Genomic DNA, 27,809 nt, shown 5'->3' on the forward strand with positions numbered 1-27,809 from the left:
GGCATTTTCATAAATGGAAATTCGAAATGTAAAATTCCTGCGAAGGGTACAACTTTTAAAAAATAATTGATGTAGTTTTTAGCAAAACATGATGACAAGATTGAAATTCGTTTGCACCAGTGGACCTAATTCCTGATCGCGATGTTTAGGTTGTCTGTTGATGCCAAGCTGTTACACTTTTCCTGTCCAGGCTGGTGGGACAAGATATTTTATAAAACCTCAGCATCAGAATTCCAATAAATGGCATTGAGACCTGATGTTTTATTGATAATGAGCTATTTGTGACTCATAATCAACTACAATTCTCCATAAGTGTTGTACAAATGGCATTTTCATAAATGGAAATTCGAAATCTTAAAATTCCTGCGAAGGGTACAACTTTTAAAAAATAATTGATATAGTTTTTAGCAAAACATGATGACAAGATTGCAAATTCGTTTGCACCAGTGGACCCTAATTCCTGATCGCGATGTTTAGGTTGTCTGTTGATGCCAAGCTGTTACACTTTTCCTGTCCAGGCTGGTGGGACAAGATATTTATAAAACCTCAGCATCAGAATTCCAATAAATGGCATTGAGACCTGATGTTTTATTGATAATGAGCTATTTGTGACTCATAATCAACTACAATTCTCCATAAGTGTTGTACAAATGGCATTTTCATAAATGGAAATTCGAAATCTTAAAATTCCTGCGAAGGGTACAACTTTTAAAAAATAATTGATATAGTTTTTTAGCAAAACATGATGACAAGATTGCAAATTCGTTTGCACCAGTGGACCCTAATTCCTGATCGCGATGTTTAGGTTGTCTGTTGATGCCAAGCTGTTACACTTTTCCTGTCCAGGCTGGGGGACAAGATATTTTATAAAACCTCAGCATCAGAATTCCAATAAATGGCATTGAGACCTGATGTTTTATTGATAATGAGCTATTTGTGACTCATAATCAACTACAATTCTCCATAAGTGTTGTACAAATGGCATTTTCATAAATGGAAATTCGAAATCTTAAAATTCCTGCGAAGGGTACAACTTTAAAAAAATAATTGATGTAGTTTTTAGCAAAACATGATGACAAGATTGCAAATTCGTTTGCACCAGTGGACCCTAATTCCTGATCGCGATGTTTAGGTTGCCTGTTGATGCCAAGCTGTTACACTTTTCCTATCCAGGCTGGTGGGACAAGATATTTTATAAAACCTCAGCATTAGAATTCCAATAAATGGCATTGAGACCTGATGTTTTATTGATAATGAGCTATTTGTGACTCTTAATCAACTACAATTCTCCATAAGTGATGTACAAATGGCATTTTCATAAATGGAAATTCGAAATGTAAAATTCCTGCGAAGGGTACAACTTTTAAAAAATAATTGATGTAGTTTTTAGCAAAACATGATGACAAGATTGGAAAATCGTTTGCACCAGTGGACCCTAATTCCTGATCGCGATGTTTAGGTTGTCTGTTGATGCCAAGCTGTTACACTTTTCCTGTCCAGGCTGGTGGGACAAGATATTTTATAAAACCTCAGCATCAGAATTCCAATAAATGGCATTGAGACCTGATGTTTTATTGATAATGAGCTATTTGTGACTCATAATCAACTACAATTCTCCATAAGTGTTGTACAAATGGCATTTTCATAAATGGAAATTCGAAATCTTAAAATTCCTGCGAAGGGTACAACTTTTAAAAAATAATTGATGTAGTTTTTAGCAAAACATGATGACAAGATTGCAAATTCGTTTGCACCAGTGGACCCTAATTCCTGATCGCGATGTTTAGGTTGCCTGTTGATGCCAAGCTGTTACACTTTTCCTATCCAGGCTGGTGGGACAAGATATTTTATAAAACCTCAGCATCAGAATTCCAATAAATGGCATTGAGACCTGATGTTTTATTGATAATGAGCTATTTGTGACTCTTAATCAACTACAATTCTCCATAAGTGATGTACAAATGGCATTTTCATAAATGGAAATTCGAAATGTAAAAATTCCTGCGAAGGGTACAACTTTTAAAAAATAATTGATGTAGTTTTTAGCAAAACATGATGACAAGATTGGAAAATCGTTTGCACCAGTGGACCCTAATTCCTGATCGCGATGTTTAGGTTGTCTGTTGATGCCAAGCTGTTACACTTTTCCTGTCCAGGCTGGTGGGACAAGATATTTTATAAAACCTCAGCATCAGAATTCCAATAAATGGCATTGAGACCTGATGTTTTATTGATAATGAGCTATTTGTGACTCATAATCAACTACAATTCTCCATAAGTGTTGTACAAATGGCATTTTCATAAATGGAAATTCGAAATATGAAAATTCCTGCGAAGGGTACAACTTTTAAAAAATAATTGATGTAGTTTTTAGCAAAACATGATGACAAGATTGCAAATTCGTTTGCACCAGTGGACCCTAATTCCTGATCGCGATGTTTAGGTTGCCTGTTGATGCCAAGCTGTTACACTTTTCCTATCCAGGCTGGTGGGACAAGATATTTTATAAAACCTCAGCATTAGAATTCCAATAAATGGCATTGAGACCTGATGTTTTATTGATAATGAGCTATTTGTGACTCCTAATCAACTACAATTCTCCATAAGTGATGTACAAATGGCATTTTCATAAATGGAAATTCGAAATGTAAAAATTCCTGCGAAGGGTACAACTTTTAAAAAATAATTGATGTAGTTTTTAGCAAAACATGATGACAAGATTGGAAAATCGTTTGCACCAGTGGACCCTAATTCCTGATCGCGATGTTTAGGTTGTCTGTTGATGCCAAGCTGTTACACTTTTCCTGTCCAGGCTGGTGGGACAAGATATTTTATAAAACCTCAGCATCAGAATTCCAATAAATGGCATTGAGACCTGATGTTTTATTGATAATGAGCTATTTGTGACTCATAATCAACTACAATTCTCCATAAGTGTTGTACAAATGGCATTTTCATAAATGGAAATTCGAAATCTTAAAATTCCTGCGAAGGGTACAACTTTTAAAAAATAATTGATATAGTTTTTAGCAAAACATGATGACAAGATTGCAAATTCGTTTGCACCAGTGGACCCTAATTCCTGATCGCGATGTTTAGGTTGTCTGTTGATGCCAAGCTGTTACACTTTTCCTGTCCAGGCTGGTGGGACAAGATATTTTATAAAACCTCAGCATCAGAATTCCAATAAATGGCATTGAGACCTGATGTTTTATTGATAATGAGCTATTTGTGACTCATAATCAACTACAATTCTCCATAAGTGTTGTACAAATGGCATTTTCATAAATGGAAATTCGAAATCTTAAAATTCCTGCGAAGGGTACAACTTTAAAAAAATAATTGATGTAGTTTTTAGCAAAACATGATGACAAGATTGCAAATTCGTTTGCACCAGTGGACCCTAATTCCTGATCGCGATGTTTAGGTTGCCTGTTGATGCCAAGCTGTTACACTTTTCCTGTCCAGGCTGGTGGGACAAGATATTTTATAAAACCTCAGCATCAGAATTCCAATAAATGGCATTGAGACCTGATGTTTTATTGATAATGAGCTATTTGTGACTCATAATCAACTACAATTCTCCATAAGTGTTGTACAAATGGCATTTTCATAAATGGAAATTCGAAATCTTAAAATTCCTGCGAAGGGTACAACTTTTAAAAAATAATTGATGTAGTTTTTAGCAAAACATGATGACAAGATTGGAAAATCGTTTGCACCAGTGGACCCTAATTCCTGAGCGCGATGTTTAGGTTGTCTGTTGATGCCAAGCTGTTACACTTTTCCTGTCCAGGCTGGTGGGACAAGATATTTTATAAAACCTCAGCATCAGAATTCCAATAAATGGCATTGAGACCTGATGTTTTATTGATAATGAGCTATTTGTGACTCTTAATCAACTACAATTCTCCATAAGTGATGTACAAATGGCATTTTCATAAATGGAAATTCGAAATGTAAAAATTCCTGCGAAGGGTACACTTTTAAAAAATAATTGATGTAGTTTTTAGCAAAACATGATGACAAGATTGGAAAATCGTTTGCACCAGTGGACCCTAATTCCTGATCGCGATGTTTAGGTTGTCTGTTGATGCCAAGCTGTTACACTTTTCCTGTCCAGGCTGGTGGGACAAGATATTTTATAAAACCTCAGCATCAGAATTCCAATAAATGGCATTGAGACCTGATGTTTTATTGATAATGAGCTATTTGTGACTCATAATCAACTACAATTCTCCATAAGTGTTGTACAAATGGCATTTTCATAAATGGAAATTCGAAATATGAAAATTCCTGCGAAGGGTACAACTTTTAAAAAATAATTGATGTAGTTTTTAGCAAAACATGATGACAAGATTGCAAATTCGTTTGCACCAGTGGACCCTAATTCCTGATCGCGATGTTTAGGTTGTCTGTTGATGCCAAGCTGTTACACTTTTCCTGTCCAGGCTGGTGGGACAAGATATTTTATAAAACCTCAGCATCAGAATTCCAATAAATGGCATTGAGACCTGATGTTTTATTGATAATGAGCTATTTGTGACTCATAATCAACTACAATTCTCCATAAGTGTTGTACAAATGGCATTTTCATGAATGGAAATTCGAAATCTTAAAATTCCTGCGAAGGGTACAACTTTTAAAAAATAATTGATGTAGTTTTTAGGAAAACATGATGACAAGATTGCAAATTCGTTTGCACCAGTGGACCCTAATTCCTGATCGCGATGTTTAGGTTGTCTGTTGATGCCAAGCTGTTACACTTTTCCTGTCCAGGCTGGTGGGACAAGATATTTTATAAAACCTCAGCATCAGAATTCCAATAAATGGCATTGAGACCTGATGTTTTATTGATAATGAGCTATTTGTGACTCATAATCAACTACAATTCTCCATAAGTGATGTACAAATGGCATTTTCATAAATGGAAATTCGAAATATGAAAATTCCTGCGAAGGGTACAACTTTTAAAAAATAATTGATGTAGTTTTTAGCAAAACATGATGACAAGATTGCAAATTCGTTTGCACCAGTGGGCCCTAATTCCTGATCGCGATGTTTAGGTTGTCTGTTGATGCCAAGCTGTTACACTTTTCCTGTCCAGGCTGGTGGGACAAGATATTTTATAAAACCTCAGCATCAGAATTCCAATAAATGGCATTGAGACCTGATGTTTTATTGATAATGAGCTATTTGTGACTCATAATCAACTACAATTCTCCATAAGTGATGTACAAATGGCATTTTCATAAATGGAAATTCGAAATGTAAAAATTCCTGCGAAGGGTACAACTTTTAAAAAATAATTGATGTAGTTTTTAGCAAAACATGATGACAAGATTGCAAATTCGTTTGCACCAGTGGACCCTAATTCCTGAGCGCGATGTTTAGGTTGTCTGTTGATGCCAAGCTGTTACACTTTTCCTGTCCAGGCTGGTGGGACAAGATATTTTATAAAACCTCAGCATCAGAATTCCAATAAATGGCATTGAGACCTGATGTTTTATTGATAATGAGCTATTTGTGACTCATAATCAACTACAATTCTCCATAAGTGTTGTACAAATGGCATTTTCATAAATGGAAATTCGAAATATGAAAATTCCTGCGAAGGGTACTACTTTAAAAAATAATTGATGTAGTTTTCAGCAAAACATGATGAAAAGATTGCAAATTCGTTAGCACCAGTGGACCGTAATTCCTGAGCGCGATGTTTGGGTTGTCTGTTGATGCCAAGCTGTTACACTTTTCCTGTCCAGGCTGGTGGGACAAGATATTTTATAAAACCTCAGCATCAGAATTCCAATAAATGGCATTGAGACCTGATGTTTTATTGATAATGAGCTATTTGTGACTCATAATCAACTACAATTCTCCATAAGTGTTGTACAAATGGCATTTTCATAAATGGAAATTCGAAATATGAAAATTCCTGCGAAGGGTACAACTTTTAAAAAATAATTGATGTAGTTTTTAGCAAAACATGATGACAAGATTGGAAATTCGTTTGCACCAGTGGACCCTAATTCCTGATCGCGATGTTTAGGTTGTCTGTTGATGCCAAGCTGTTACACTTTTCCTGTGCAGGCTGGTGGGACAAGATATTTTATAAAACCTCAGCATCAGAATTCCAATAAATGGCATTGAGACCTGATGTTTTATTGATAATGAGCTATTTGTGACTCATAATCAACTACAATTCTCCATAAGTGTTGTACAAGTGGCATTTTCATAAATGGAAATTCGAAATATGAAAATTCCTGCGAAGGGTACAACTTTTAAAAAATAATTGATGTAGTTTTTAGCAAAACATGATGACAAGATTGCAAATTCGTTTGCACCAGTGGACCCTAATTCCTGATCGCGATGTTTAGGTTGTCTGTTGATGCCAAGCTGTTACACTTTTCCTGTCCAGGCTGGTGGGACAAGATATTTTATAAAACCTCAGCATCAGAATTCCAATAAATGGCATTGAGACCGGATGTTTTATTGATAATGAGCTATTTGTGACTCATAATCAACTACAATTCTCCATAAGTGTTGTACAAATGGCATTTTCATAAATGGAAATTCGAAATATGAAAATTCCTGCGAAGGGTACAACTTTAAAAAAATAATTGATGTAGTTTTTAGCAAAACATGATGACAAGATTGCAAATTCGTTTGCACCAGTGGACCCTAATTCCTGATGGCGATGTTTAGGTTGTCTGTTGATGCCAAGCTGTTACACTTTTCCTGTCCAGGCTGGTGGGACAAGATATTTTATAAAACCTCAGCATCAGAATTCCAATAAATGGCATTGAGACCTGATGTTTTATTGATAATGAGCTATTTGTGACTCATAATCAACTACAATTCTCCATAAGTGTTGTACAAATGGCATTTTCATAAATGGAAATTCGAAATCTTAAAATTCCTGCGAAGGGTACAACTTTAAAAAAATACGAGGAATTCGTACTTTTTCCTCTTCTCGTCTGCCCTCCTTTCGGCTACCCATCCTGGTCGAGTGCTGGTATGGAGGATGTGGGATGGGGCTAAAGTGTCTCCTCAAAAAAAGTCCCAAACGACGGCTCTGCCTCTTGCCCATGGAATGAGGGTGAGAACGTCGGGACGCTTTCCGTCTGCTCGGGAGCAGCCGGGCGGCTCCTTGGTGCAGGGGATTTCGGCTGATCGCAGGGCGCGAGCGATCACTTCATTGACGGCAGCATGACGAGATTGGCGCCCTGCACTGCTACGGCAGGAGAGGTCGTGATAGCCTTTCGAGGTGACTTGAGCCCCACACGGGCACTTATCGCATCCGAAGCGGAAGGCAGTTGCGACGCAGAATGCTTCGTCGTGGAGCAGTGTTCCAAGTTGAGGTGAGGGGACAACGTTAAGCCACGCACCCGTATTTGGCTCCCTCACGGCGAGAAGTCGGGCTTGGTCTTCGGGCGTGGATGCCCAATTTTTGAGGTGGGCAAGAATGGCTTGATTCTGGGGTTCCTCCCAAGCTGCTTGGATCCCTCTTATTTCCGACGGGGGGAGCTCCATTGTTCCCAATGGATCCCACGTCTCCACCCTTTCCTGCATGGCGGTGTCGGAGCCATGGATTTGTGTTGGGAGAAGGCGTTCGATGAGGGGCAGGGCGCTGTAGATGGACGCGAGGAAACACGGAATCGCCGCATCTACACCGTGCCTGATCCCAGACCGCCTGACTTGACTGGAAGGGAGGACTGAGTCCAGGATTGTGGGGAAAGGGAGCAGTTGAGAATTCCCTCCATCGCTGTCTTCAACTTGTCGTCGTAGATGGTGAGGGCATCGAGCTTTCTCCAAGTGAGGGCGCAGCGGAGGAAATAAATTAAATGAGCTATTTGTGACTCATAATCAACTTTAATTCTCCATAAGTGTTGTACAAATGGCATTTTCATCAATTGAAATCCGAAATGTGATTACTCCATTACATTTTAGCGACTAAAACTAAGCTGGACCCTCTCGTAGACCGTCCTGTAAAACTTTTTCGAAGTCGATCCGGTTTTTGAGTTATGGCGTGATATTTCAAATTCTAATTTTATTGTGCTATATAACGTATGTGTTGCCGAAAGCAGTGTTTTCCGCAGTTTTACCACATAACTTGTTTAGTAAACTTGTTATACTGTGTAAACAAGGTTTACACAGTATACATCTATACTGCATCTATACTGCGTCTATACTGTATAAAACCTCTCAGTACAGTGTTGCCGTTTAATTCTTGTCTTGTCTTGTCTTGTCTTTATTTACGAAATGGCCGCAGCCCTCATCGCTACAGAGTTGCCGTTTAATTACTAATTACAAAAAAAAATATTTTGGCCGAATATATTGACCCGCCAATGAATTAAATTTTTTAATCAATCCCACCTTCGAGCTCGATTGCTTAACTGTGCAGACACATGTTTCTGCTAATTTTCTTTAGAATCCTTTAACCTGCTATTGAATTATGGTTAGGCAGACAGAAATATATTATGATTCTATATGCTCTGACTCTGACTAACAGGTAATAAAATTTATTATGCTTAAAATTATTTACCTATTGATATTCACCCTATCCAATCTAAATTAGTACCACGGGAACATAAATGTTATTACCTCAATTAAATTGATATAACAGAACACTCAATTTTGGTCATACCACGGATCTGTCTGATCAGTCATCACGCATCTGTGGATAAGATGGCTTTCCTAAAATATTTAGTAAATCTTTTTATCTTCTTCCCGATAATATCTGTATTGTGCACTTTCCAAAACCCCATTATCTCAGATTTACCGAACACCCCACTAAATTGTCCCCTAACTTGGGTATCGTTCCACAAGGGGAATCATTACCTTAAGGAAAATATTATTGGTCTCAATTTCAACCCAATTTTTTTACCAGGCCCGCCAGAAATTATGGCGCCTATCGCTAGATCAAAATTTTATAATAAATTTTCTCTCGGATTTTACTCCCCTACGCAACAAACTGGCCACTTTATCAACACCCCAGCAGAGGGATTGTGGACTTATGAAATTTTGACAAACCCAAACCAATGCCAGTATGAGTGGGTCCCTGCCAAAAATAAAAGTATGGCTTCGTTCAGCGTAAAAATTTCGGAAAAAACCGAAGAAACTATTGGACGGACCTTTGTTTCCGGGGAGTGGCATGTTTGCACCATTGCGAAAGATGGACAATGCCGATTTATGCAAGGAAATGGGACAATTTTTCGACAAACTTGTGTAAGTTATTTTTCAGAATAATAAAAAACTCTTTTGAAAGTTTTCTACTAAATAAATTTTCAGAATTTTCAACGTCTAACGAGCCACACCCAACTTTCGCTAAACTACAGAAATTTATCTATCCAACAAATTGTAAACTATACTCTGGACATGGAACTTGTTGGGGTGGAAGTTATTCAGGGCGGATGTGAGTCTCCGTGAATCCATCAGCTATTCGAAGACGGTGGTAAAAACATTAAATTGGGATTTCGACTTTACCTTCAAATTCAAAATCGGTCTGTCCCTCAACATTATGAAGAACTGGGTCGAACCCTGGCTCAACCCGGCTGACCTAGCTGGATATTTTACCTTTGGCCAGACCCGGTCGACCTTTAATGGGCGAGTGACACAAGTGGGAGTCACGATTTCGAGAGATGTCGATATTCCGGCGAAAACCTCGGTCGAATTGGTTAGCACGATCGTGTTGAGCACGTTTGTCCTCATTATTAACGGCGATGCAGAATTTTCCGCGAAAGGAAATGATGCCACGGAGGTGGCAGAATATTTAAAAAATGCTGGCATTACGGAGGAGAGATTGGTATTTTTGAACGATAAAGTTGTGATGATGAAAAGTAACGCTACAATTATGGGGAGTGCACCGTCCAGTTCGGAATTTCTGGTGGTGCCGTACAACGCGTATAAGGGGTCAGCTGCAGTCAGGATGATGGAAGATATGAAGGAGAGGCAGGAAAAGGTCAAAGGTTTTGGAGAAGACGAATTATTTCAGTTTATCGAGTCACATATTACGAAATGAGCAATAAAATATGGCATGTCATTTTTATTGGATTTTAATTTTATTACATTTTATTATGAATCACTAAATATTTGCATTTACATATACCGAGAAATTTGAATTTCACAGATACCACACCGTTGGCTAATTAAAATATTTAGATTTCTACGATGAAAAAATGTCGATAAAACGTAGGATTAAACAGTTTCCAAAAATTCTGTATTATTAAATTAAATATATGGATGCTAAAATAAATAAGCAACATTCTGATGAAATTTATTAAAGTTCGAATAAACCTTGTAAATCTGACAACGAGTTTTTCCCATCATTTTCCAACACTGCGACACAAGCCCTTCTAGCATTTACTGGTTCCACGATGTAAGACGACACCACGGATTTCTCTGCCGCAATAATTGTACCAATTGACTGAGAGTCTCCTAAAAGATACCCGACTTGTATAGGAGAGTTCGTGATTTCTAATATGGTGCAAGATTTCACCGAAGTTCTGGCCGGGAGTGTGATCGTTCTTCGTATTGTGACCGATTTTTTGTCCACTTGTGTCTTCCTGTTTACCCAATGTTCTTCATGGGAGATTAGCAAGACATCTTTGCGTACGATGATGTCCACATCGATTAAAGTGTCGAGGTTGGTCCGCACGGATTTTTCCAAGGAATGTGTCTGGCTCAGAGTTTGTGTCACTGTGACGTCTGCTTTGTTCCGGATGAAATCCGTACCGGGGTATCGGACTGAGAGGAGATCAGGTTGTGTGGTCAAGGTTATTTTGTTGGCGTTAGGGAGTGTGTTTTTGAAAGAGGTAAGAACTTGTAGGTGGGAAAGGTCGGCGGTGATCTTGAATATTTTTTGTGTGGAAGTTTCGATACAGGAAGTGGACCATGATTGACCGACTTTCGTCACTTGGCAGACCGACCACTGCTTTTGTCCATTTTTCATGGTTCGTCCGATAAAGCGTGGTTGGGTGGAGATGTCGTCTATAGGGACAGAATAAGATAAGCTCTCTTTGGATAAAGGTGTCCAGAGGAGGGAGCAATTGTAAAGATTTTGTAAGATGTCTAATTTTCGTGTGGAAGTTGCACTATCGAAGTGAAAAGTTGCGTGTTGGGAATTTTGGAGTATTCTGGTCTGATAAATTCCAAAAAGTTTGGCACGAGTGATAAGCAATCCCGTAGTGGGTGTGTTATTGTCCAATTTCCAATTTTTGCTGGAAGTCCATACCAATTGACAAATTGATTTTGAGTCGGACCACTTCAGAAATATCAGCATTATTAAAATTTTAGAAATCATTTTAGAAAACGAGTGCAAGAAAGTTTTGCAGTAATAAATACTTTGTGCGTTATTGGATATAAAGTTGTCGGCTATAAATAATTAAATAAATTAAAGTATTTAATACCAAGAATTGGTAATAAAAATCAAACCGAAAGTAAGCAATTACTCATAATCCCTCCAATTTGTCGGAACTGGGAACAATTTACAACTTTAATTTGATCATTTACCGAAAAATTGGTAAACAGTCAAATCAAATAATAAATGACGCAAATGCTTTTCTTTTTTGCACACATTCTCAATCTCTGATTTTTATCATTAATGTCAAATCTAGTGCAGAATTTGCATTGGTAAAATATAAACCTGATTCTAAAAACAGCGACTTACAATGTCCCCAACTTTTCTCCACATTTTCGCCGCTTTTACAATATTTTGCGCAGATTCGCAAATTTTTGCAAACCATCTTCCTTCCATCGAAGTAAACATTTTAAAGTATGGTATCCCATGCAAATTAGAGTGGCAAAGGTACACCAGAGGAAAAAGTCTGCCAGATGGTGTAGTTTCCCTAGATAAGGGCCATCACTACATCGTTCGCGGTACCATTCTGGGGCAACGCGTCCTTGGGACTTTCTCCGAGGATGGGGGCGGCGTGGCAAAATTTTACTCGAAAAAGGAAGGTAAAATGGTCTCCCTCTCCGCAAAATTTGACCTATTGACAAACCCTTTGAAGAAATGTAGCCTCGAGTGGAACTACTACTTTCCCAGGGAACAAAAATCACCCCATAATTTTTTCAATGTTTCCGAAAGATTTGTCAAAATTGATGGAAATTCAAGTATTTATCTGGGTCGTGGGAAAAATGAGAAAAATGAATGGGTTCCATGCACCACAATTGCATACTTCCCACCAGAAGTATGGCAAAAATTGCAACAATGTCGGATTTCCAGGTGCTTGAATCCCTCACGCCGCAACTGACCGTAGCCCTGGAGAATGTCACATTTTTAGAGGAGGTGTCCATGCTAAGTGTGAATTTTGAAGGGACGGACCGCATCTTAAATAAGGTAACTCAACGGATCATAAAAATTTGAATTTCTTCAGAAATATTACTGCTAGGCTTTTACCACTAAGTATTTTACTACGTACTTGTGCTCTTAGGCCGATGCAGAAGTGACAACCTCTTTCTCTTCTTCCATCTCCAAGTCGTCTGGAACAGGGACAGATCACTCCACCACCACCACAGTTGGCCCACCAACCTCCAGTGTGGCCACGTTCATCGGAAATTCCACCGATTCCAGTGAAGACTCTGACCTCGACGCCTCCTACGACATTACCGTCCCCGCCTTCACCTCTATCGAGTCCTGCTCCTATCAAACTTTACCCGAATTGGTCGTCACCTACGATGCAGTGGCAACCTTTACGTGTGATGGGGGAAATCTGGATGGGACCACAATTGCAACGATTCTCTCCCAAGAAGGGTATCCCGGTCCATTTACTTTAACTCGGAATTCGGTCAAGACCCGAATTTTGGGCCAGATCGACGGCATCATGGGCATGGTGTCGTCCACGTTCAGGGTCAATCCGGTCAACGCATACGAACTGAAGGGCTGCGATGAACAGAAGAGAAAGTTGGATAACGAGAAGAGAAAAAGAATTGAGGGTCAGATTGGAAAATTTGTGGAAAATGGAAGAGGGGTCACACAGGAGGAGTTGAGATACTTATTTACAAAAGAGTTCAAGGGGTGGGGTGGCTGGAATTCGGTGGAATAGTAAATATTGGTGTGCCAAAATAATAAAGAATTTTGCAAAAAAAACTATGCAAAAAATAAAATTGGAGTTTTATTCAAAATTTAGATATTTTTTAAAATTTGTTCACAAGTCTGTCCCACTTCATACTGGGATATGGCGGACACCTTACCCGAATAAAATTTCCCGTTGATAACCCCACTTATCTTTACGACGGCATCCTTTCCATTCACATTTAGTACGGCTCGGCCGGAAGCTTGTAGAATTTTTGCGACTTCATCACCACTAAGGTTTTCCCCTTCGAATCGGCCAAGTGCCTCGTACTCCACCTCACCTTGAAACATGTTGACCCCGGAGCAGATTAGGACACCATTTTGATTAGTGGGCCCAAGTTCGATGATCTTTTTGAAAGAAATTTCGCGAGTTTGGGTATATTCGAGGTTGAAATTGTTGCCGTTTTCGATAAGGAAGGTATCAGGAGTTTTTCCAGGTGTAAAGATTGTGGTCAATTTGTTAATCCCATTCCACCCAAAGGGTGACTCTGAGATTTGATAGATTTCCTGGATCGTTCCGAAATGATTGATTTCCTGGCTGGTTTCGAATCCAGAGTGGAAAATTGTTTCCTGATCGATGACTTCGACATGGTTAGGTGTCAAATGACCCGTGTGGAGGGTAAAATTATAGAGATATCCGGACAAAAAGGGGTACACAGATGTCAAGATCTACTTAAACACAGCCAATTGTTAATATGTATTAGTTAAGGAAATCAAATTATTTATTAACGAAAAATTTAAATTCACCCGCCTGAAAGTCCAAACTGATTTCTTGCTTAGATTGAAATGCGACGAAAAGTTGACCTTCTGACACCGTGCCCCCTACGGTGTTAAAGTTACCATCCTTGTCGACCATATGTGTCCGTCCGATCATTAAACTGTCTGTAACTTGGACCTGCTGGCCATTTGTTGCTAATTCGTCGTTATTGTCGACCCAGGTCACAAGACAGGACGACGAAGGGTTGGTCAGGACGTCATAAACGTTTGATGTGTGTACCGTTTCGTCCAATGGAAGAGTTCCGTAAGCCATGCCATCCTCTGGGGAGAGTCGGGCGGGTACAAGAAGGCCCGAAATGTTCAACCTGGCGACGATTTCATCGCTAGAGAAGGCAATTACGCCTCCTTCGGGGGACTCTCCGTTCTGAGAAGGGACCCATTCTAAGGGACATGCCACCCTGGAATAAGTTCCCGGTAATCTGGCGAAATAAACTAGGAAAAGGGAAAAGTACAGGCTGGTTTTCATGATCTGTGTGTATAGAGTATTCACCTATGCGCGAATGGACAAACTATAATAAAGTAAGGATTTGTGTATGTGCCCAGCTCACTTTGTCGGCACAAGAAACACCGACAATTACTAATCGAAATTTGGTGGAATTTATGACATTAGGAATATAAATATGTGTAGTAATGTCGTAAATTAATAAAGGTTGCGAATTAATTACGTGCTCGGCATTAGATAATCACCTTGATTCTGTCAAAGTCGCAAATAAAATGGAATATCCAATCTATCTTGTTTTCTTAATTTTTCACCAATTTTTTCAAACTCCTCCCACCTGTGCGACAAAGCAGGGAACGAAATATGTACCGTGTCCGCTCCAATGGCGTGAGGTGTACAGAGGGTGTCCCATTCCTCCCGGGTCGGTTACAACATCTCTAAAATCTAATAGTTGTGGATCCCTTGAATGTAAATACTTGGGCAGAGTAAAAGCTCCTCAAGGGTATACAATTATTGAAATCGATTCAAACTTCACTGTCATCGAATCACTCGCAGAAATCTTTGGGAACGAGGATATCGAAATTTTGATCAATCCGCTTAATTGTACGATGAAATGGATGTCAATCGAGGAAAGTAGGGTCCCTGTAAAATATTTGGTCAAAAATGGAAAGGAAGCCTATATTGGCGCTATCAAGACCCAAAGTAATGAATATGCCCCCTGTAATTTGATATTTGGATCGAAAACCATATGCCGGTCGTTATTTCCGATGGGTAAGATTATAAAAAATTTGTATTATTACAACCTAAAAATTTTATTTTAAATTATTTGTCCATAGATTCAATCTCCTGGTCAGACACCTTCCTTTTGAAATCATACATCAAACCTGTCCTCCAAATAGAGCTGGATCATTTAGAAATCCTAAATCAAACGACGCAAAATCACATAACAAACAACAACGCAAACTGCGAAAAACTGAGCAACAAAGGAGACGCTGATGTCTCCAAGATTTTAACGCTTTCGACAGAATCCTCCCAGAAGTTTAGGATCGCGCTAGGAGCCGGAATTAATCTCGGGGTGGATGGTCAAATCGAGGTTGAAGGAGCAGTTACGGCCTTCTCTGTAAAACTTTTTTATGGATCAGTCAGTCTACATTTGGGTCTAGATTTAAGCCTGAATATTGGCGGGGATTACTCACAAGAGGCAAAAACCACGGTTCTAACGACGCAAATGATTACCTTACCGGCGAAAACTGCGATCGAAGCTTGTTCTCAGGTTGAGGAAAGAAATGTGAAAATATACTTTGAAGCTGAGGCAAAAATATGGCATTCATTTTTAAGAGGGGAAGATTTGTTGGGGATAATTGAGAATGACGATAGGTTCGCGGGACCGTTTGAATTGGATAGTGATACTATTAGGGTTAAACGTGTTGAAGGATATGCGATGGTTACTCAGCCACTAAATTCTGAAGTTGTGATTGCGCCATTAAATTATTTTGAAGCGCGAAGTTTAAATTAATTGATCAGTAATAAATTATGTCAAAATTCAGGTCGAGTCTTTTTTACAATTTTTATTTGACTTCTCGCACTTTTTTGACAGTACATGTTGTCTAACTTTTCTTATGTCTAAAAATTTTGACTAACTTCTGGCGGGTTTTACGTTTACTAATTCGTGCCCAAATCTGTTTATTTCTTTTGTTCATTACGGTCTGCTTTAAACATGCTCGAGAATACCGATTTAAATTGTTGGCCGTATTCCTTTTTATATTTAACCCTTGTAAACATTCATTGCACAACTCTCTTGTATTTTCTCTGCTAGTTTGTTTTCTTCTCTCTCGATAGTACTTGCGTGCTTTCTTACGTGCTTTCTCACGTGCCTCCGATTTCTTGCCTAGATTTTAATAAATTTAAATTTGTTAAATATATAGATTTGTGGAGTATGAATAAGTCTTGCTTACCATCGTTATATTTTATATTTGAAAAGAAATTAGACAATTCTCGCATTTTTTTTCTTCTTCCCCCTTAAACCCTTGATAAATCCATATAATTCTTCGCAGTTCGGGCATTCTTTTTTATAACTATTTTTAAAAAGCTCATCTATCCCCTATAAATATCTAAATTCTAGAATGCTAAAATAAATTAACTTTCATATTTCTCACCTCACCTTCACTGTTACTCCTACATGAAGATTTGTTGTAATATTACGTGGTTGCTTGTATTTGGCCGGATATTTTTCAATCTTCTCGGATTTCTCATATATTTTTGACAAGCGCTCCGTTTTTGGGGTACCATATTTAATGTCGATGTATCCAACTTCCAAATCCCCATTAAATACATCTTCAATTGCGGCCGGGAGGGAAGTTGCACATTTATTACAAACGGGTTTATTCACTCCAAGAACGAGAATATCTTTCTTAGGTGGCTGTCCGGCGTTCGAGGATTTTATTAAATGGCTAATTAACTGTGGTTCCGCGTGAACTCCTGTGCTCTGGTAAATACTTTTGGGTTTTTGATTTTGATTGACAAAGTTAATTTTTCCGCCAAATCGTGACATTTCCTGCAGAAATTAATTATTAATAGACTATACTAACAGTAATACAAATCTTCAATATTATAAATTTTTTTATATTTTTGCACATCACCTTGGCCTGTCTTATAACTTTTAAGGCAATTGCCATATCCACTTCATCTAAGCCAAAATGTTCTCCAGGTTCTTCTCGCTTTTGCGTTGTCTTTGTTGAGAAGATGGATGCAGAAATATAGAGGTCTCCATCAACTTCTAAAATGGCAACTGTATTAAATTCCCAGGATATCTTATCTTTTTTGCCAGTCGGTGTGACATCGTCGACATTATTCGTCTCCGTGTTTCTGGCATGATACAGTTCAAATGCGATCTCTCTTGATAACTCTGCTGCAATTCTTGGAGTAAAAGTGGTTTTCGGTTGTTGGCTTGCTTGGGCGCATGTAATCTATTATGGATAGCATTTTAGAATATCATTTTTTTTTATTTTTAAGTAAACATACCAGGTCTATGAGAAGCAAAAATGAGATAATTAATCCACATTGTGAAATCATAATTTTGTCATGTAAATATTGTCTGCTTGTCAAATGAAAACTAAGATGTCCTCATCCTCACTCAGCAATTTATTTACTTTATCGTCGTATCTCTCGTTTTAATAGAATTTGCATCGAATAATGATTTGACATGACCCTGCTGTGCGTCATGTCAGCAATAAATATTTCGGCCCAGTATGTAATTATCGGATAATTTTGCACGATGCCGCAAATAAAATTTAAAATAGTAATTAAATTGTAAACAAATTATTGTATTTATTACCTTGTAAAATTAATTAATTATATGATTTTGAGTATTCCATTAAGGTGATCCATTTTCGAGGATTTAACTTATGTATTACAAAGAAGAGCCGTCGTTATAATTCCAACCCATAAAAAGGAATTCATCAAAGAGAAAATATATTTACAAGGGAGATTTATTTTATATTCGTGGAATGAGTAAGGCCGACTTCAGTCACTAATAAAGAAATGATGCAACCAGATAGAAATGCATTTGGATAAAAATATTAATTAATTATTAAAGTGAAATCATCTTTACGCGTTAACTTTTCCTGTTTTGGCTATCTTTCTGGGCGAGGTGCAACTTTACTAATTGAGTTTTTGTCAATCGACATTAGGGTTCATATCGGTGTTCAAGTTTTTTAACTGCCCTTCTATATCATAAGTTACCTGCGGCCGGTCAAAATTTTGACATTTTTTAAATAACGACACAAGTGGGGTGTGAGCCTGTCATCATTTCATTGAACATTGACTAGCTCCACAAAACTGGTGTCAATATATGTATCTGTCTTAACCGTACCATCATTTTGCTATACATTTAGACTTTTTTACGATAAGAAATGGACGAGAAGATCTTGAAAACTTAATATTTTAGGTTTTTATACAGCAGATTTTTTATCTGAAAATAAAGTATCTTCATATTATAACTTTGGGAATTGGCAGCATACGATGTTAATGGGGTGGCTGGGTTTATGGGGGTGCTTATTCTAAACCTAGAAAAGGGAATTTGGATGCTCCACTCCAGTCTTCCCCGTTTACATATTGTGAATTGGAGATCCTCCCCCGACACGGTGCCTACTGCTATGAATGTCAGCATTCTCCGAATTGTAAATCGCTTATAATCTCTGGAGTTCATTTTTTGTATCTGAATTCTTCACTTCTCTGCAGTCAGGGCCGAATGGTGTTCTGCTTAAGCTGGTTGTGGTTTATCAAACACACCATAATGGTTATTTTTTCTACCACTCCACTGATTGATGTCATAGTTATTATTATCTAAATATTTGGCTCTGTACATATGCAAGAACTATTAATTGGTTGATATGCATTAAAGAATATTTGCATTTATACATACTTCTATTTATGCCGAACAATTAAGTATTAATCGATAATCAATTAATCAGTAATTGATTATCATCATCAAGTTGATATGACACATATGGAACAGATAATGAATCAATGGAATTGAACATATACTGCAATCATGCCATCATAAATGCTTGCCAATATTTAGAATGAATTTACGTCTGATTTTAATTAATAACAGTTCCCACAATTTAATAAAAAGATTAAGAAATCTTACGTAATTCTGATCATAGCTACTGTGACGATACTACAAATTTTCCCAAAGCCCACAACAACTACTGGAATTCAATGCAATCTTATCTGGAAACCGAGTGGGTTTGGAAATCTTTTAAAATTTGACGTGCATCCAGGCGTCAAAAACAGTGTGGCCAAAATGCAAGTCGCTCCGCAAGGTGACCAGCCTGAATACGTGGGAGGGTATTTAGACGAGGTTGATGGAAATGCGTATGGTGTAGATGAACAAGAAAATATCATAAAGAAGGAAACTTATTTGGTAATTTAAAAAAAAAAATTCCATTATTTAAAAAAAATTCATTATGCTTGAAGTCGAGTCGTATACCTTAATAATGCTGTAAAATATTAACAGGTCCTCACCAATCCCTTAAACTGCACTTTACGCTGGATTTGGATAAACGCCGAGCCCTTCCAAATCCCACACACCGCTGTGAAAGTAGACGACAGCCAGCCCACACCGGATTCGTCGTCATACATTGGACGCGCCGCTATCGACAGTACTTACAAGGCTGGTTCCACCCCGGTTGGAAATTCTCTCCTGCATGTCGTAAGGGATGGAAAAGTCCTAAAATTTTCAGAGTTTGAAGTCCTCACGAGTGAGTATCCGTCCCTGCAAGTGTCCCTGAGGAAGTTCGACTTTACCGAAATTGACCTAACAGCCGTCGAAGGTAACGCGAAATACGAACTATTTGGGGTTGACGAGATAACGACGAAATTCAGCGACAGGACAGAGGTCACGTTGGAACGGGAAGGAATAATAGATGAATATTTTGACCTTGTTGAAGACATCGCAGATAGTTGGGCTGCCGTTTATGGGGTAGAATTAAACATGATATTATGGTGCGGTTCACCCGCGATGAAAACCTGGATTCAAATGGAAGATTACGAAATCCCTAATGTTTTCGGGTTTAGGGTCGAACGTGAAAGAAAGGTCAGAATTAGCGCCAAGTTTGAATTAGCCAGCGGCGAAAATTCAGCACAATGTTCGTTCGCGGTAATTCATGAAGATTTAGAAATTCCTTTCAAGGCCACCGCCATTTTTAGGAGTGGCGGTAATGGTCAAAATAAAATTAGCCAGGAGGAAATTTCCAACCTGTTAAGGGTCACGGGTAGGGATGAGAGTACCTTTGTTAACTTGCCAGATGGCAGTGTCCAAGCGACGGTAACTGGGAGACTTAATGGGAGATGGGTACTTAGAACGTATCTGCAATCCGATGATCCGGATGATCCGAACTTAAGTGGGTATGGCCCATGCGATAGGCATCTTATTAGAGGGGGACCTTAATTTATGTACATATCTGTTTTGTTAATTTTTGAAATGATTTATTCTGGGAATAAAATTAATTAGTAACACTGTTAATTAAAAATATTATAAATTTCATTGTTCAAGACCCCTATCACCCCACAATTCCATTAACGTTACGATCCCATTTTCTAAATCGTGGCGTTCTAACCGAGAAATATCCACAGGTTCCCACCAACTGATAAATTTCTCCCTTATAACCTTCCTTAACGTTGAACTGTATTTCCGTCGACGTCTCCATGCCCCAAGTCTCGACCCCTACGACGGTCCAGTTTTGCCCCGTTTCGACACTGTCTGCTAGTACGGTGGCAAATCTGTTTGACAAGTCGTGCATCAGCCAGAATGGTGGTTCTCCGTATTGCCAGGAAGATGTAAAGCCGAGCGCCGAATATTGGTAGAATTCATCAAGTAGTGATTTCCCCCCAGGTGGGGTCGCCTCAAAGTTTGGCGTCCTGCCGATTCCTACTGTCCGGAAGAATTTGCACTCAATTTGTAATTTACCCCGAATGTTGTCACATTCTTGGACGAGTTCCCATCTCTCGGTGGGCACACAGTTAGTCGCTGGGCTGGGAATGTCGCAACATTTTACGCGAATATTATTAATCCCGGTTTGGTCAGAGCCTTAAATTTGTAGAAAAACCAATTTTGTAATTTGTAGTATTTCTATTTAAGAAAGTGTTTTTTACCCGAGTTTTGAACTTGACTCTTAATTCCGCAAATAGCTTGGCGATCCTTGCAAAATTGTGGATCCGTCCATTCTCCCGTATATTCGCCGTACCCTTCGACATACTGTGTCGGATTTTCTTTCAGACCGGAGCAGTAAATTCGCAAATTATTTGCCCCCGTGTTATCCAAAGCGATTTGAGGTTCGTCGGACAAAAGTTGAAATCCAGTGGCGAATCCGTCACAAGCAGTTTTTAGTGGGGCGACAAAACTACCGACGGGACGACCACTGATTTTTACTGCGCCGGGTAGGTCAACAGAGTCTGACATGGAGGAACATTCTATCGCGATGCGGATCAGGCCGTGGTTGTCGTCCGTGTCAGGGCCGTCCCCACCGGGGGGAGGGAATTCCTCTGCGAACGGACTGTACTCGAGTTGAATGGCTTTGACGAAGGTATTGTGGTCACATTGAACCCAGTTGGCGTCCCAAACTCCGTAATTTGTAATGACGGGAGAGTTTAGGGCGAAATCGGGGTAAGCGGGGTTACATAAAAGGGACAGGGTAATTATTACGAAATTTAGAAACGATGTCATTTTGGGTTATGCTAAAAAAATGATGGAGAGACTGGTGGTGCTTGGTTTTGTGAATGCTTAAATATTTATTTGTCCACATTTTGAGCTAGCTCTAAGATAGTATTTATTGGTGCAATTTGTGGACATTTGCCGATTTTTATTTGTGGACGGATTTAGTCGGTCAGCTAGTAATTATGTAAATTGATAAGTTTTAGTCCGACGTGCAAATTTTTTTATGACACTATTTATTAGAGTGATGCCGACTTTTGCACATTTTTATTTTTATGATGGTATTATGTAGACATACATGCGTCATTAGGACGATTTTTTTAAATTATTATTTACAGAAATGAACAATTATATATTATTTAAATCGATGTATCGTCTTAAGAACTTTTTGCATCTCGACCCTTGAATATTCCCTTTTTCTGGAAATTATATCCTTTATTTTTTGGCAGTCCATTCCATACGAGTTAAGTTGGAGGACGTAAAACTCAAAACTGTATGGACCCTGATTTCGAATCCTGCCAACACTTAAGTTTTCTACTTGAACATCGGTCCCATTTCCTTGGTGGTTGGCAATCTGTGGTATTAACTTATCCAGTAAATTTGCACCACATCCATTATGGAACTGATCGACTTGAAACCGTCCCCCGACCTGGAGAGTAGCCTCACTTTTTCTAGTCACAGAAACAGGACAAACCTGGACCGATGTTTTTCCAGGAATCGTGACTTCAATGACGTTTGTTTTTGTACGACTCTCGATTTTTGTGATGGTCAGATCACCCTCGAGATTTAGGAAGGCCTCGAGCTGAAGGAAAAATCGGAATTCCAACTCAATCCAAAATATTCCGAAGATATCCAGCGGTATAATTTTGATGGGTCTAATTGCACACCGTTTACCATCACAAGGTTCAAAAATCATGCCAAATGTTCCATCCAGACCGTTAGTTGTGGTGGTTGTTTCCACGTTTCGTTCCATCGCGGAAACGGGGCGTCGCACTTGGGCCTCGCCGTGATTGTGGAATTGTGCCGTTTCTCCGACGGAGATTTCGAACGTTTCCTCCATGTCGACTAGTTTGGCAGAGTGCAGCTCGAATTTGACCTTTGTGGTGGTGGAGGACAAAATTTCCGAGACAGGAATTTTATACTGAATTTCAGAAACATTTGTAGGGTGGGTTTGAAATTCGGCGGTGTCCAGGTTGAACTTCCGTCCGACGAAGATGGTTGAATTGTTGGTTGTCCCAACGGGGACGAACTTGGTAGGGCAAGAGGATGATTTGAATTCGAAGTATGGAACCCAGTTGATTATGAAATTGTTGGGATTTGTTAAAATTTCGAATTCTTGGTTTTCCAAAATTTTACGTGATATTGAAATAAAATGCGCCGTTCCAGTAATATTTACTTCTCCAAGCGTCCACCTACCAAGTATTTGGGCACGAGCGATAATTTGCGTCGCATCACCATGGATCATAACGGTTTTTGTGGTGGTAGTGCTGAAACCGGGGTCATCATGGTCGAATGGTGTCCAAACGAGGCTACATGAGATTTCAGAAGTTGGAAGGATGTAGGGTGCAAAATAAGTGAGAAAAATTAGCAAAATACCTGGTTTTGTAAAATAATAGTAATTCATTTTTTAGATAGTGAGACCCACGCAGGAGATCCTGGTCAATTGGTTGGTGAATTATTTATGCAGTTTTAACAACTATTTTACAGTTGATCGTGGAATTAAGGGATTTAGTAAATGCGATCCAGCATGTTATCAGTTCAGTTTTGTGGCTTGACTGAATTATAGTCTGTAGTGATGCAATGGTATACATAAGTCTCAAATTTGTAAAATCTATACTAATTGACAACCCTCTGAATAATATTTCACCACTCCATCTACACACCAGCTATCTCTGTTATCATAATGTTTATGATGTTAATAATCCATTCTCACTATACCCCTAGAGGGTGTGGTTGCGTAGATAGACAGTATACACTCTCCGCCACTCCCATTAATGCACACTTTCTTGTAATAATGTATATAGCAATAAGACAGATGAATTTATTCAGTTTTTGACATTATCTGTAGATAGCAACCGACATCTTGGTGTAGGCTGTAAGAAATTATTACCGTTTCATATAGGTATCTGGCTCACAATCACATAACCACATATCTACTTACAATATCTAACGTATACGATTAATATCGCAGGTCCGTACAAGAATTTGCAGATAAGCGTACCCATAATGATTCACACCTGACTAAATTACGCAAATTAATACGTGCGCTCACCTTCATCGTCAGACGTCATCCTGCCACACATTACAGTATATCAAACATAGGAATTATATATATGTGTAATACCTCTCTTCCAGCTGTAATCAGTGTATATTCCTGCTGAATGAAACAGTAATAAATTTAATAATTTATTGTCACAAAAAAGGCGACTTTGTAGTTTGACATTTATTTAAAACTGCGAAATAAATTTAATTAATTATCTTTCCTCAGCTGCTCCTTTCGGAATGGACTCTACTGTAGGCATGTGTACAAAAGTTGGCCTTCAAAGATTTGAGCACAATAAATTTTAATTTTAAAAGTTTAAGTAATTCCTGTTTTTGGTGTTTGTTATTCTACATCTACTCAAGTTTTTTCTTTATTTCTTTTAGTGAATTTTCTACATGTCGAACTCGCTAAATTAATTTAAATGGCTCTAGTCCATTTCACTGAGGAAGAAGTAATTCAAGACCTCCTGTCCATAAGCATACCGAGACTTTCCGACAATAGAGCAAGCATGTGGGGAGTCGGTGGGATAAGTGAATTTCTTCTCCTAAATTCAAAAACCAGGGCCCACTATACCCTTACAATAATTGATAAATGCCTCTGCTCCAACCCAATTGTTGCAAAACGGCTCAAACAATTTGACCAATTCGCCACTCTGGATCATCCTTTCCTGTACAAAATACAAATTATCCACCACACGTTTACCCGCGAAGAAATTCTGATCCTAGACGGTCTGAAGGGTGACAATTTAGCTATTCTTGTATTTCCCCCAATCACGGACAACCCAACTGTGGATACGATTTGTCTAAAAGTGGAACAGCGCCATACCTTTAGTGTCATTGCGTGGGTGCATAACAACCACTGTCGAAGAGACTCCCCTATATTTCACCAACAGCAGATCGTCATCATCCAAAATTTAATAGAGGTCATGACCTATCTACACTCGAAAAATATATTCTCCGATGGCTTACCTTACTGCGGTTCGTTCTATTGCGGGGAAAGCGAAACTACTTTAAATTCTCCGCTTGTTAAAATTCACTTGCCTAGTGGATTACTTGGCCTACGTGAGGAGACGGTCGCCAATGTGGATGATATTGTCAGCCTGGCCTCTGCGTTTACAGAAGTGTTAACCTGGGGAAATCCATTAGTTAAAAATATTGAAGAATTGTCAACTTTGGAAAATGTCACATCTATCGATCAAATTCTGGTCGAAGTAATTGGCCAAGACAACAAATTCCAGCAGCTGATGAGTTTCCTAAGAGACCCGGTTGGAACAGGGTGGCTGGATAAGATACAATTTACTGGTTACCTTGGGTCAGGCGCGTTTGGTTTGGTCTTGTCGGCAGTGCATGGACAGTATGAGAAGGTTCTTCCACAATTTATCAATTCATTTTATAAATTACCGGAAAATTAACGGTTAAGCATCGCTGGGCTATCTGTTATTAACACTTTATTACCTTTCCTTGCAATTTAGACTGCACTGGCCCCAGCCAGCGCAGACGAGGTTCATTACACAGCGGTAAAGATAGTGGCTGGTCGAGATCCAAATTCGGCAGACGCTGATGAAAATTCTCGCAGTAGCGAAAGCTTATCAGAGCGCGACACAAGTACTGAGACTTCTTCCGCACCCTCCCCCATGTCCAAGGCCAGGCGGGAATTTGAAAACATGAAAGACACTCAACATCCCAACCTAACGAAACTTTACCAACTGAAAGAAATCAAATTCACTCTCCAACAAATCCAAGCTTTGCCGAATCTTCGCGATAACGATTACACGAAATTTAAGTCTATGTTAGGAAGAATTGCTGAACGGAATGAAATAGTTTACTGTATCGAGATGGAGTTATGCGGACCCAACTTAAGGACTTGGTTAGACACCGTGACTCACAATTCTTCTACCGAATTCGACATTATCAGATTAGCCATTATTCGCGATATAATCGAAGGCATGCAATATCTTCACGGTAAAAACATTCTTCATCGAGACTTCAAACCTGCCAATATATTTTTTGCCTCGCAAGATAACATGTTTCCTGTAAAAATTGGCGATTTTGGGCTCTCTCAGACATCCTCAACTCCTGTCTTTATTTCGGACAACGCCAGCTGTTACCCAACCTTCGGCACGAGCTACCACACAGCAAACATTGGCACGTCCTTGTACCAAGCGCCAGAAATCAAGAATCCCACCATGCCCCAGACCAAGTATGGGAAACAAGCCGACATTTTCAGTGTCGGGCTTGTTCTCTTCGAAATTGTCCAGCTCTTCAAAACTAGGGTCGATAGGGTTGAAGCATTCTCTGCAATCGCCAATGATGTCAGCATCATTAGTGATACCGATAAATTGGTCAAGTCCACCAACCTGAAACAATTAATTATCAAAATGACAAGGATCCTAGCTCAAGACTAGCCTCAATGTCTGATTGTCTCCTAATAGGACCGGAAGTAAGGGCTGGAACGACTCAACAATTCCGGAATCATTTGACTCTTCCTGGAACAATACTGCTTCCCCAAGGAATCTACCAAGGGCCATTTCTGTTGGATAGGGACTGTATCTATATTAAGGGAACATCTCTAACTAACACGATCCTACAAATTGATGACCTCTCCATTGGAGACCCTGTCGTAACCATGACCGGGAATAACTGTTCTATTTCCAACCTAACAATCCTCGTTGGACAAAATAATCAAGGCCTTCTAGTCACCGGAACGGACAACAAGTTGGATAACATCACCGTTTCCAGCATCACGGAATGTCTCCCAATCCAAGACTATTATCGATTGTCAGGTCAGAGTATCTTACTTCAGGGCGACAATGCAACCCTGACAGATTGCCGTGTTCTTAATTTGAATACCGGTATTCAAATCTTTAAAGGCAGGGGTAACAATACCTTAAGTCGTATCAGCTTTACCGTGTGCCAAACAGGGTTAGAGGTCTGTCAGGGCGGAAACACCATTTCAAATATTTTCACCAAGGACTGCGAGATAGGAATTGCTTTGAGAAGATCCACGAATAATGTTGTGGAGGATATAAGTTGTGTTTTAAGTGATGAAATTCCAGAGACTGTGGCATCCTATGGCATATATATATCTTCAGGGGAGCGCAACGTGTTGAGAAGGATTTCCTGTGAGAATTATAGAAATGAAGACGACTACGGAGTTAGAACGGAAAACGCGAAAAGCTGGGAAATCTCGGACAGCAAATTTTACAGCCGTATTTCTTTGCACGGAATCCAACATCAAGTTGGAGTCGGTGGATGTTAGGGATCATTCTATCGAGGTGAAAGGCGAACAAGTCCGATCAATAAAATGCACAGCAAAATTATTTAAATGCTACGTGGATGACAGCCAATTAATATGCGATCAGTGTGAGTCTGGTGAAGTTAGGAGGGATCCTGAGCAATAGGTGAACGACGAAGAGAAACTGCGTAGATTGATAAAGAGAATGTAGAACTTTAATAAATTAGTCTGAATAATTCAAGGTTGTGAAAAAATTAATGATTTTCGTGTCCCTGTAGGACACCCAGGTTAGAAATTTAATTTTAGTCAAACCTGATCTTAACTAAACATTAACTTATATATTTACCCAATTCTGTCTGTCTGTCTGTCTATCTGTCTGTCTATCTGTCCGTAACGCTCTGTCTATGGGGCTATGTCTGGGCCAGCCTTGGACCTGAGCAATGCCGTCTATCCAGATAACGGGGTAGGCTTATCCTCTGGGGCTATGTCTGGGCCAGCCCTGGACTTGAGCTATATGGTCTACTCAGATATCGGGTTAGGCTTATCATCTGGGGCTACGTCCGGGCCAGCCCTGGACCTGAGCAATACGATCTAACTGGATATCGGGGTAGGCTTATCACCTGGGGCTACGTCCGGGCCAGCCCTGTACCTGAGCAATACGATCTAACTGGATGTCAGGGTAGGCTTATCATCTGGGGCTACGTCCGGGCCAGCCCTGTACCTGAGCAATACGATCTATCCAGATATCGGGGTAGGCTTATAACCTGGGGCTACGTCCGGTCCAGCCCTGTACCTCAGCAATACG

The 27,809-nt window shown here is 39.3% G+C and overlaps 5 protein-coding genes across 5 annotated transcripts; 1 reads left to right on the plus strand and 4 right to left on the minus strand.

The window, feature by feature from the left end:
* Positions 1 to 13,091: 13,091 nt before the first annotated feature.
* Positions 13,092 to 14,337, minus strand: LOC118439070. Its single transcript, XM_035860095.1, has 2 exons — positions 13,827 to 14,337; positions 13,092 to 13,744 (listed from the first exon to the last, which is right to left on the minus strand). The coding sequence occupies exons 1-2, from the start codon at positions 14,316 to 14,318 to the stop codon at positions 13,127 to 13,129; spliced, it is 1,110 nt and encodes a 369-aa protein (XP_035715988.1). The 5' UTR covers positions 14,319 to 14,337; the 3' UTR covers positions 13,092 to 13,126.
* Positions 14,338 to 14,569: 232 nt separating this feature from the next.
* Positions 14,570 to 15,837, plus strand: LOC118439083. Its single transcript, XM_035860110.1, has 2 exons — positions 14,570 to 15,062; positions 15,128 to 15,837. Exons 1-2 carry the CDS (start codon positions 14,900 to 14,902, stop codon positions 15,805 to 15,807), a joined length of 843 nt encoding a protein of 280 aa, XP_035716003.1. The 5' UTR covers positions 14,570 to 14,899; the 3' UTR covers positions 15,808 to 15,837.
* A 122-nt stretch (positions 15,838 to 15,959) lies between these two features.
* Positions 15,960 to 17,806, minus strand: LOC118439082. Its single transcript, XM_035860109.1, has 5 exons — positions 17,313 to 17,806; positions 16,931 to 17,257; positions 16,453 to 16,845; positions 16,247 to 16,392; positions 15,960 to 16,179 (listed from the first exon to the last, which is right to left on the minus strand). Exons 1-4 carry the CDS (start codon positions 17,361 to 17,363, stop codon positions 16,276 to 16,278), a joined length of 888 nt encoding a protein of 295 aa, XP_035716002.1. The 5' UTR covers positions 17,364 to 17,806; the 3' UTR covers positions 15,960 to 16,179; positions 16,247 to 16,275.
* Positions 17,807 to 20,285: 2,479 nt separating this feature from the next.
* Positions 20,286 to 21,554, minus strand: LOC110860189. Its single transcript, XM_022109244.2, has 2 exons — positions 20,949 to 21,554; positions 20,286 to 20,883 (listed from the first exon to the last, which is right to left on the minus strand). Exons 1-2 carry the CDS (start codon positions 21,517 to 21,519, stop codon positions 20,357 to 20,359), a joined length of 1,098 nt encoding a protein of 365 aa, XP_021964936.1. The 5' UTR covers positions 21,520 to 21,554; the 3' UTR covers positions 20,286 to 20,356.
* A 193-nt stretch (positions 21,555 to 21,747) lies between these two features.
* LOC118439096 lies at positions 21,748 to 23,182 on the minus strand. The gene is made up of 2 exons (XM_035860124.1): positions 23,104 to 23,182; positions 21,748 to 23,036 (listed from the first exon to the last, which is right to left on the minus strand). Exon 2 carries the CDS (start codon positions 22,970 to 22,972, stop codon positions 21,863 to 21,865), a length of 1,110 nt encoding a protein of 369 aa, XP_035716017.1. The 5' UTR covers positions 22,973 to 23,036; positions 23,104 to 23,182; the 3' UTR covers positions 21,748 to 21,862.
* Between the last annotated feature and the right edge of the window lie 4,627 nt (positions 23,183 to 27,809).

Source organism: Folsomia candida, unplaced genomic scaffold (genome assembly GCF_002217175.1).
Source record: "Folsomia candida strain VU population unplaced genomic scaffold, ASM221717v1 Fcan01_Sc030, whole genome shotgun sequence".
NCBI lineage: Eukaryota > Metazoa > Arthropoda > Collembola > Entomobryomorpha > Isotomidae > Folsomia > Folsomia candida.

Excerpts from the sequence above, each read along its gene's own strand:
- LOC118439070 (XM_035860095.1), bottom strand. The coding sequence starts at position 14,318 with ATGAAAACCAGCCTGTACTTTTCCCTTTTCCTAGTTTATTTCGCCAGA. Across the intron at positions 13,745-13,826 it reads AAATCAGTTTGGACTTTCAG|ATCTTGACATCTGTGTACCC; the intron begins GCGGGTGAATTT and ends GTGTTTAAGTAG.
- LOC118439083 (XM_035860110.1), top strand. The coding sequence starts at position 14,900 with ATGAAATGGATGTCAATCGAGGAAAGTAGGGTCCCTGTAAAATATTTG. Across the intron at positions 15,063-15,127 it reads CCGGTCGTTATTTCCGATGG|ATTCAATCTCCTGGTCAGAC; the intron begins GTAAGATTATAA and ends ATTTGTCCATAG.
- LOC118439082 (XM_035860109.1), bottom strand. The coding sequence starts at position 17,363 with ATGATTTCACAATGTGGATTAATTATCTCATTTTTGCTTCTCATAGAC. Across the intron at positions 16,846-16,930 it reads AAGTTATAAGACAGGCCAAG|GAAATGTCACGATTTGGCGG; the intron begins GTGATGTGCAAA and ends TAATTTCTGCAG. Across the intron at positions 16,393-16,452 it reads ATGTAGGAGTAACAGTGAAG|GGGATAGATGAGCTTTTTAA; the intron begins GTGAGGTGAGAA and ends AGATATTTATAG.
- LOC110860189 (XM_022109244.2), bottom strand. The coding sequence starts at position 21,519 with ATGACATCGTTTCTAAATTTCGTAATAATTACCCTGTCCCTTTTATGT. Across the intron at positions 20,884-20,948 it reads GAGTCAAGTTCAAAACTCGG|GCTCTGACCAAACCGGGATT; the intron begins GTAAAAAACACT and ends TACAAATTTAAG.
- LOC118439096 (XM_035860124.1), bottom strand. The coding sequence starts at position 22,972 with ATGATCCATGGTGATGCGACGCAAATTATCGCTCGTGCCCAAATACTT.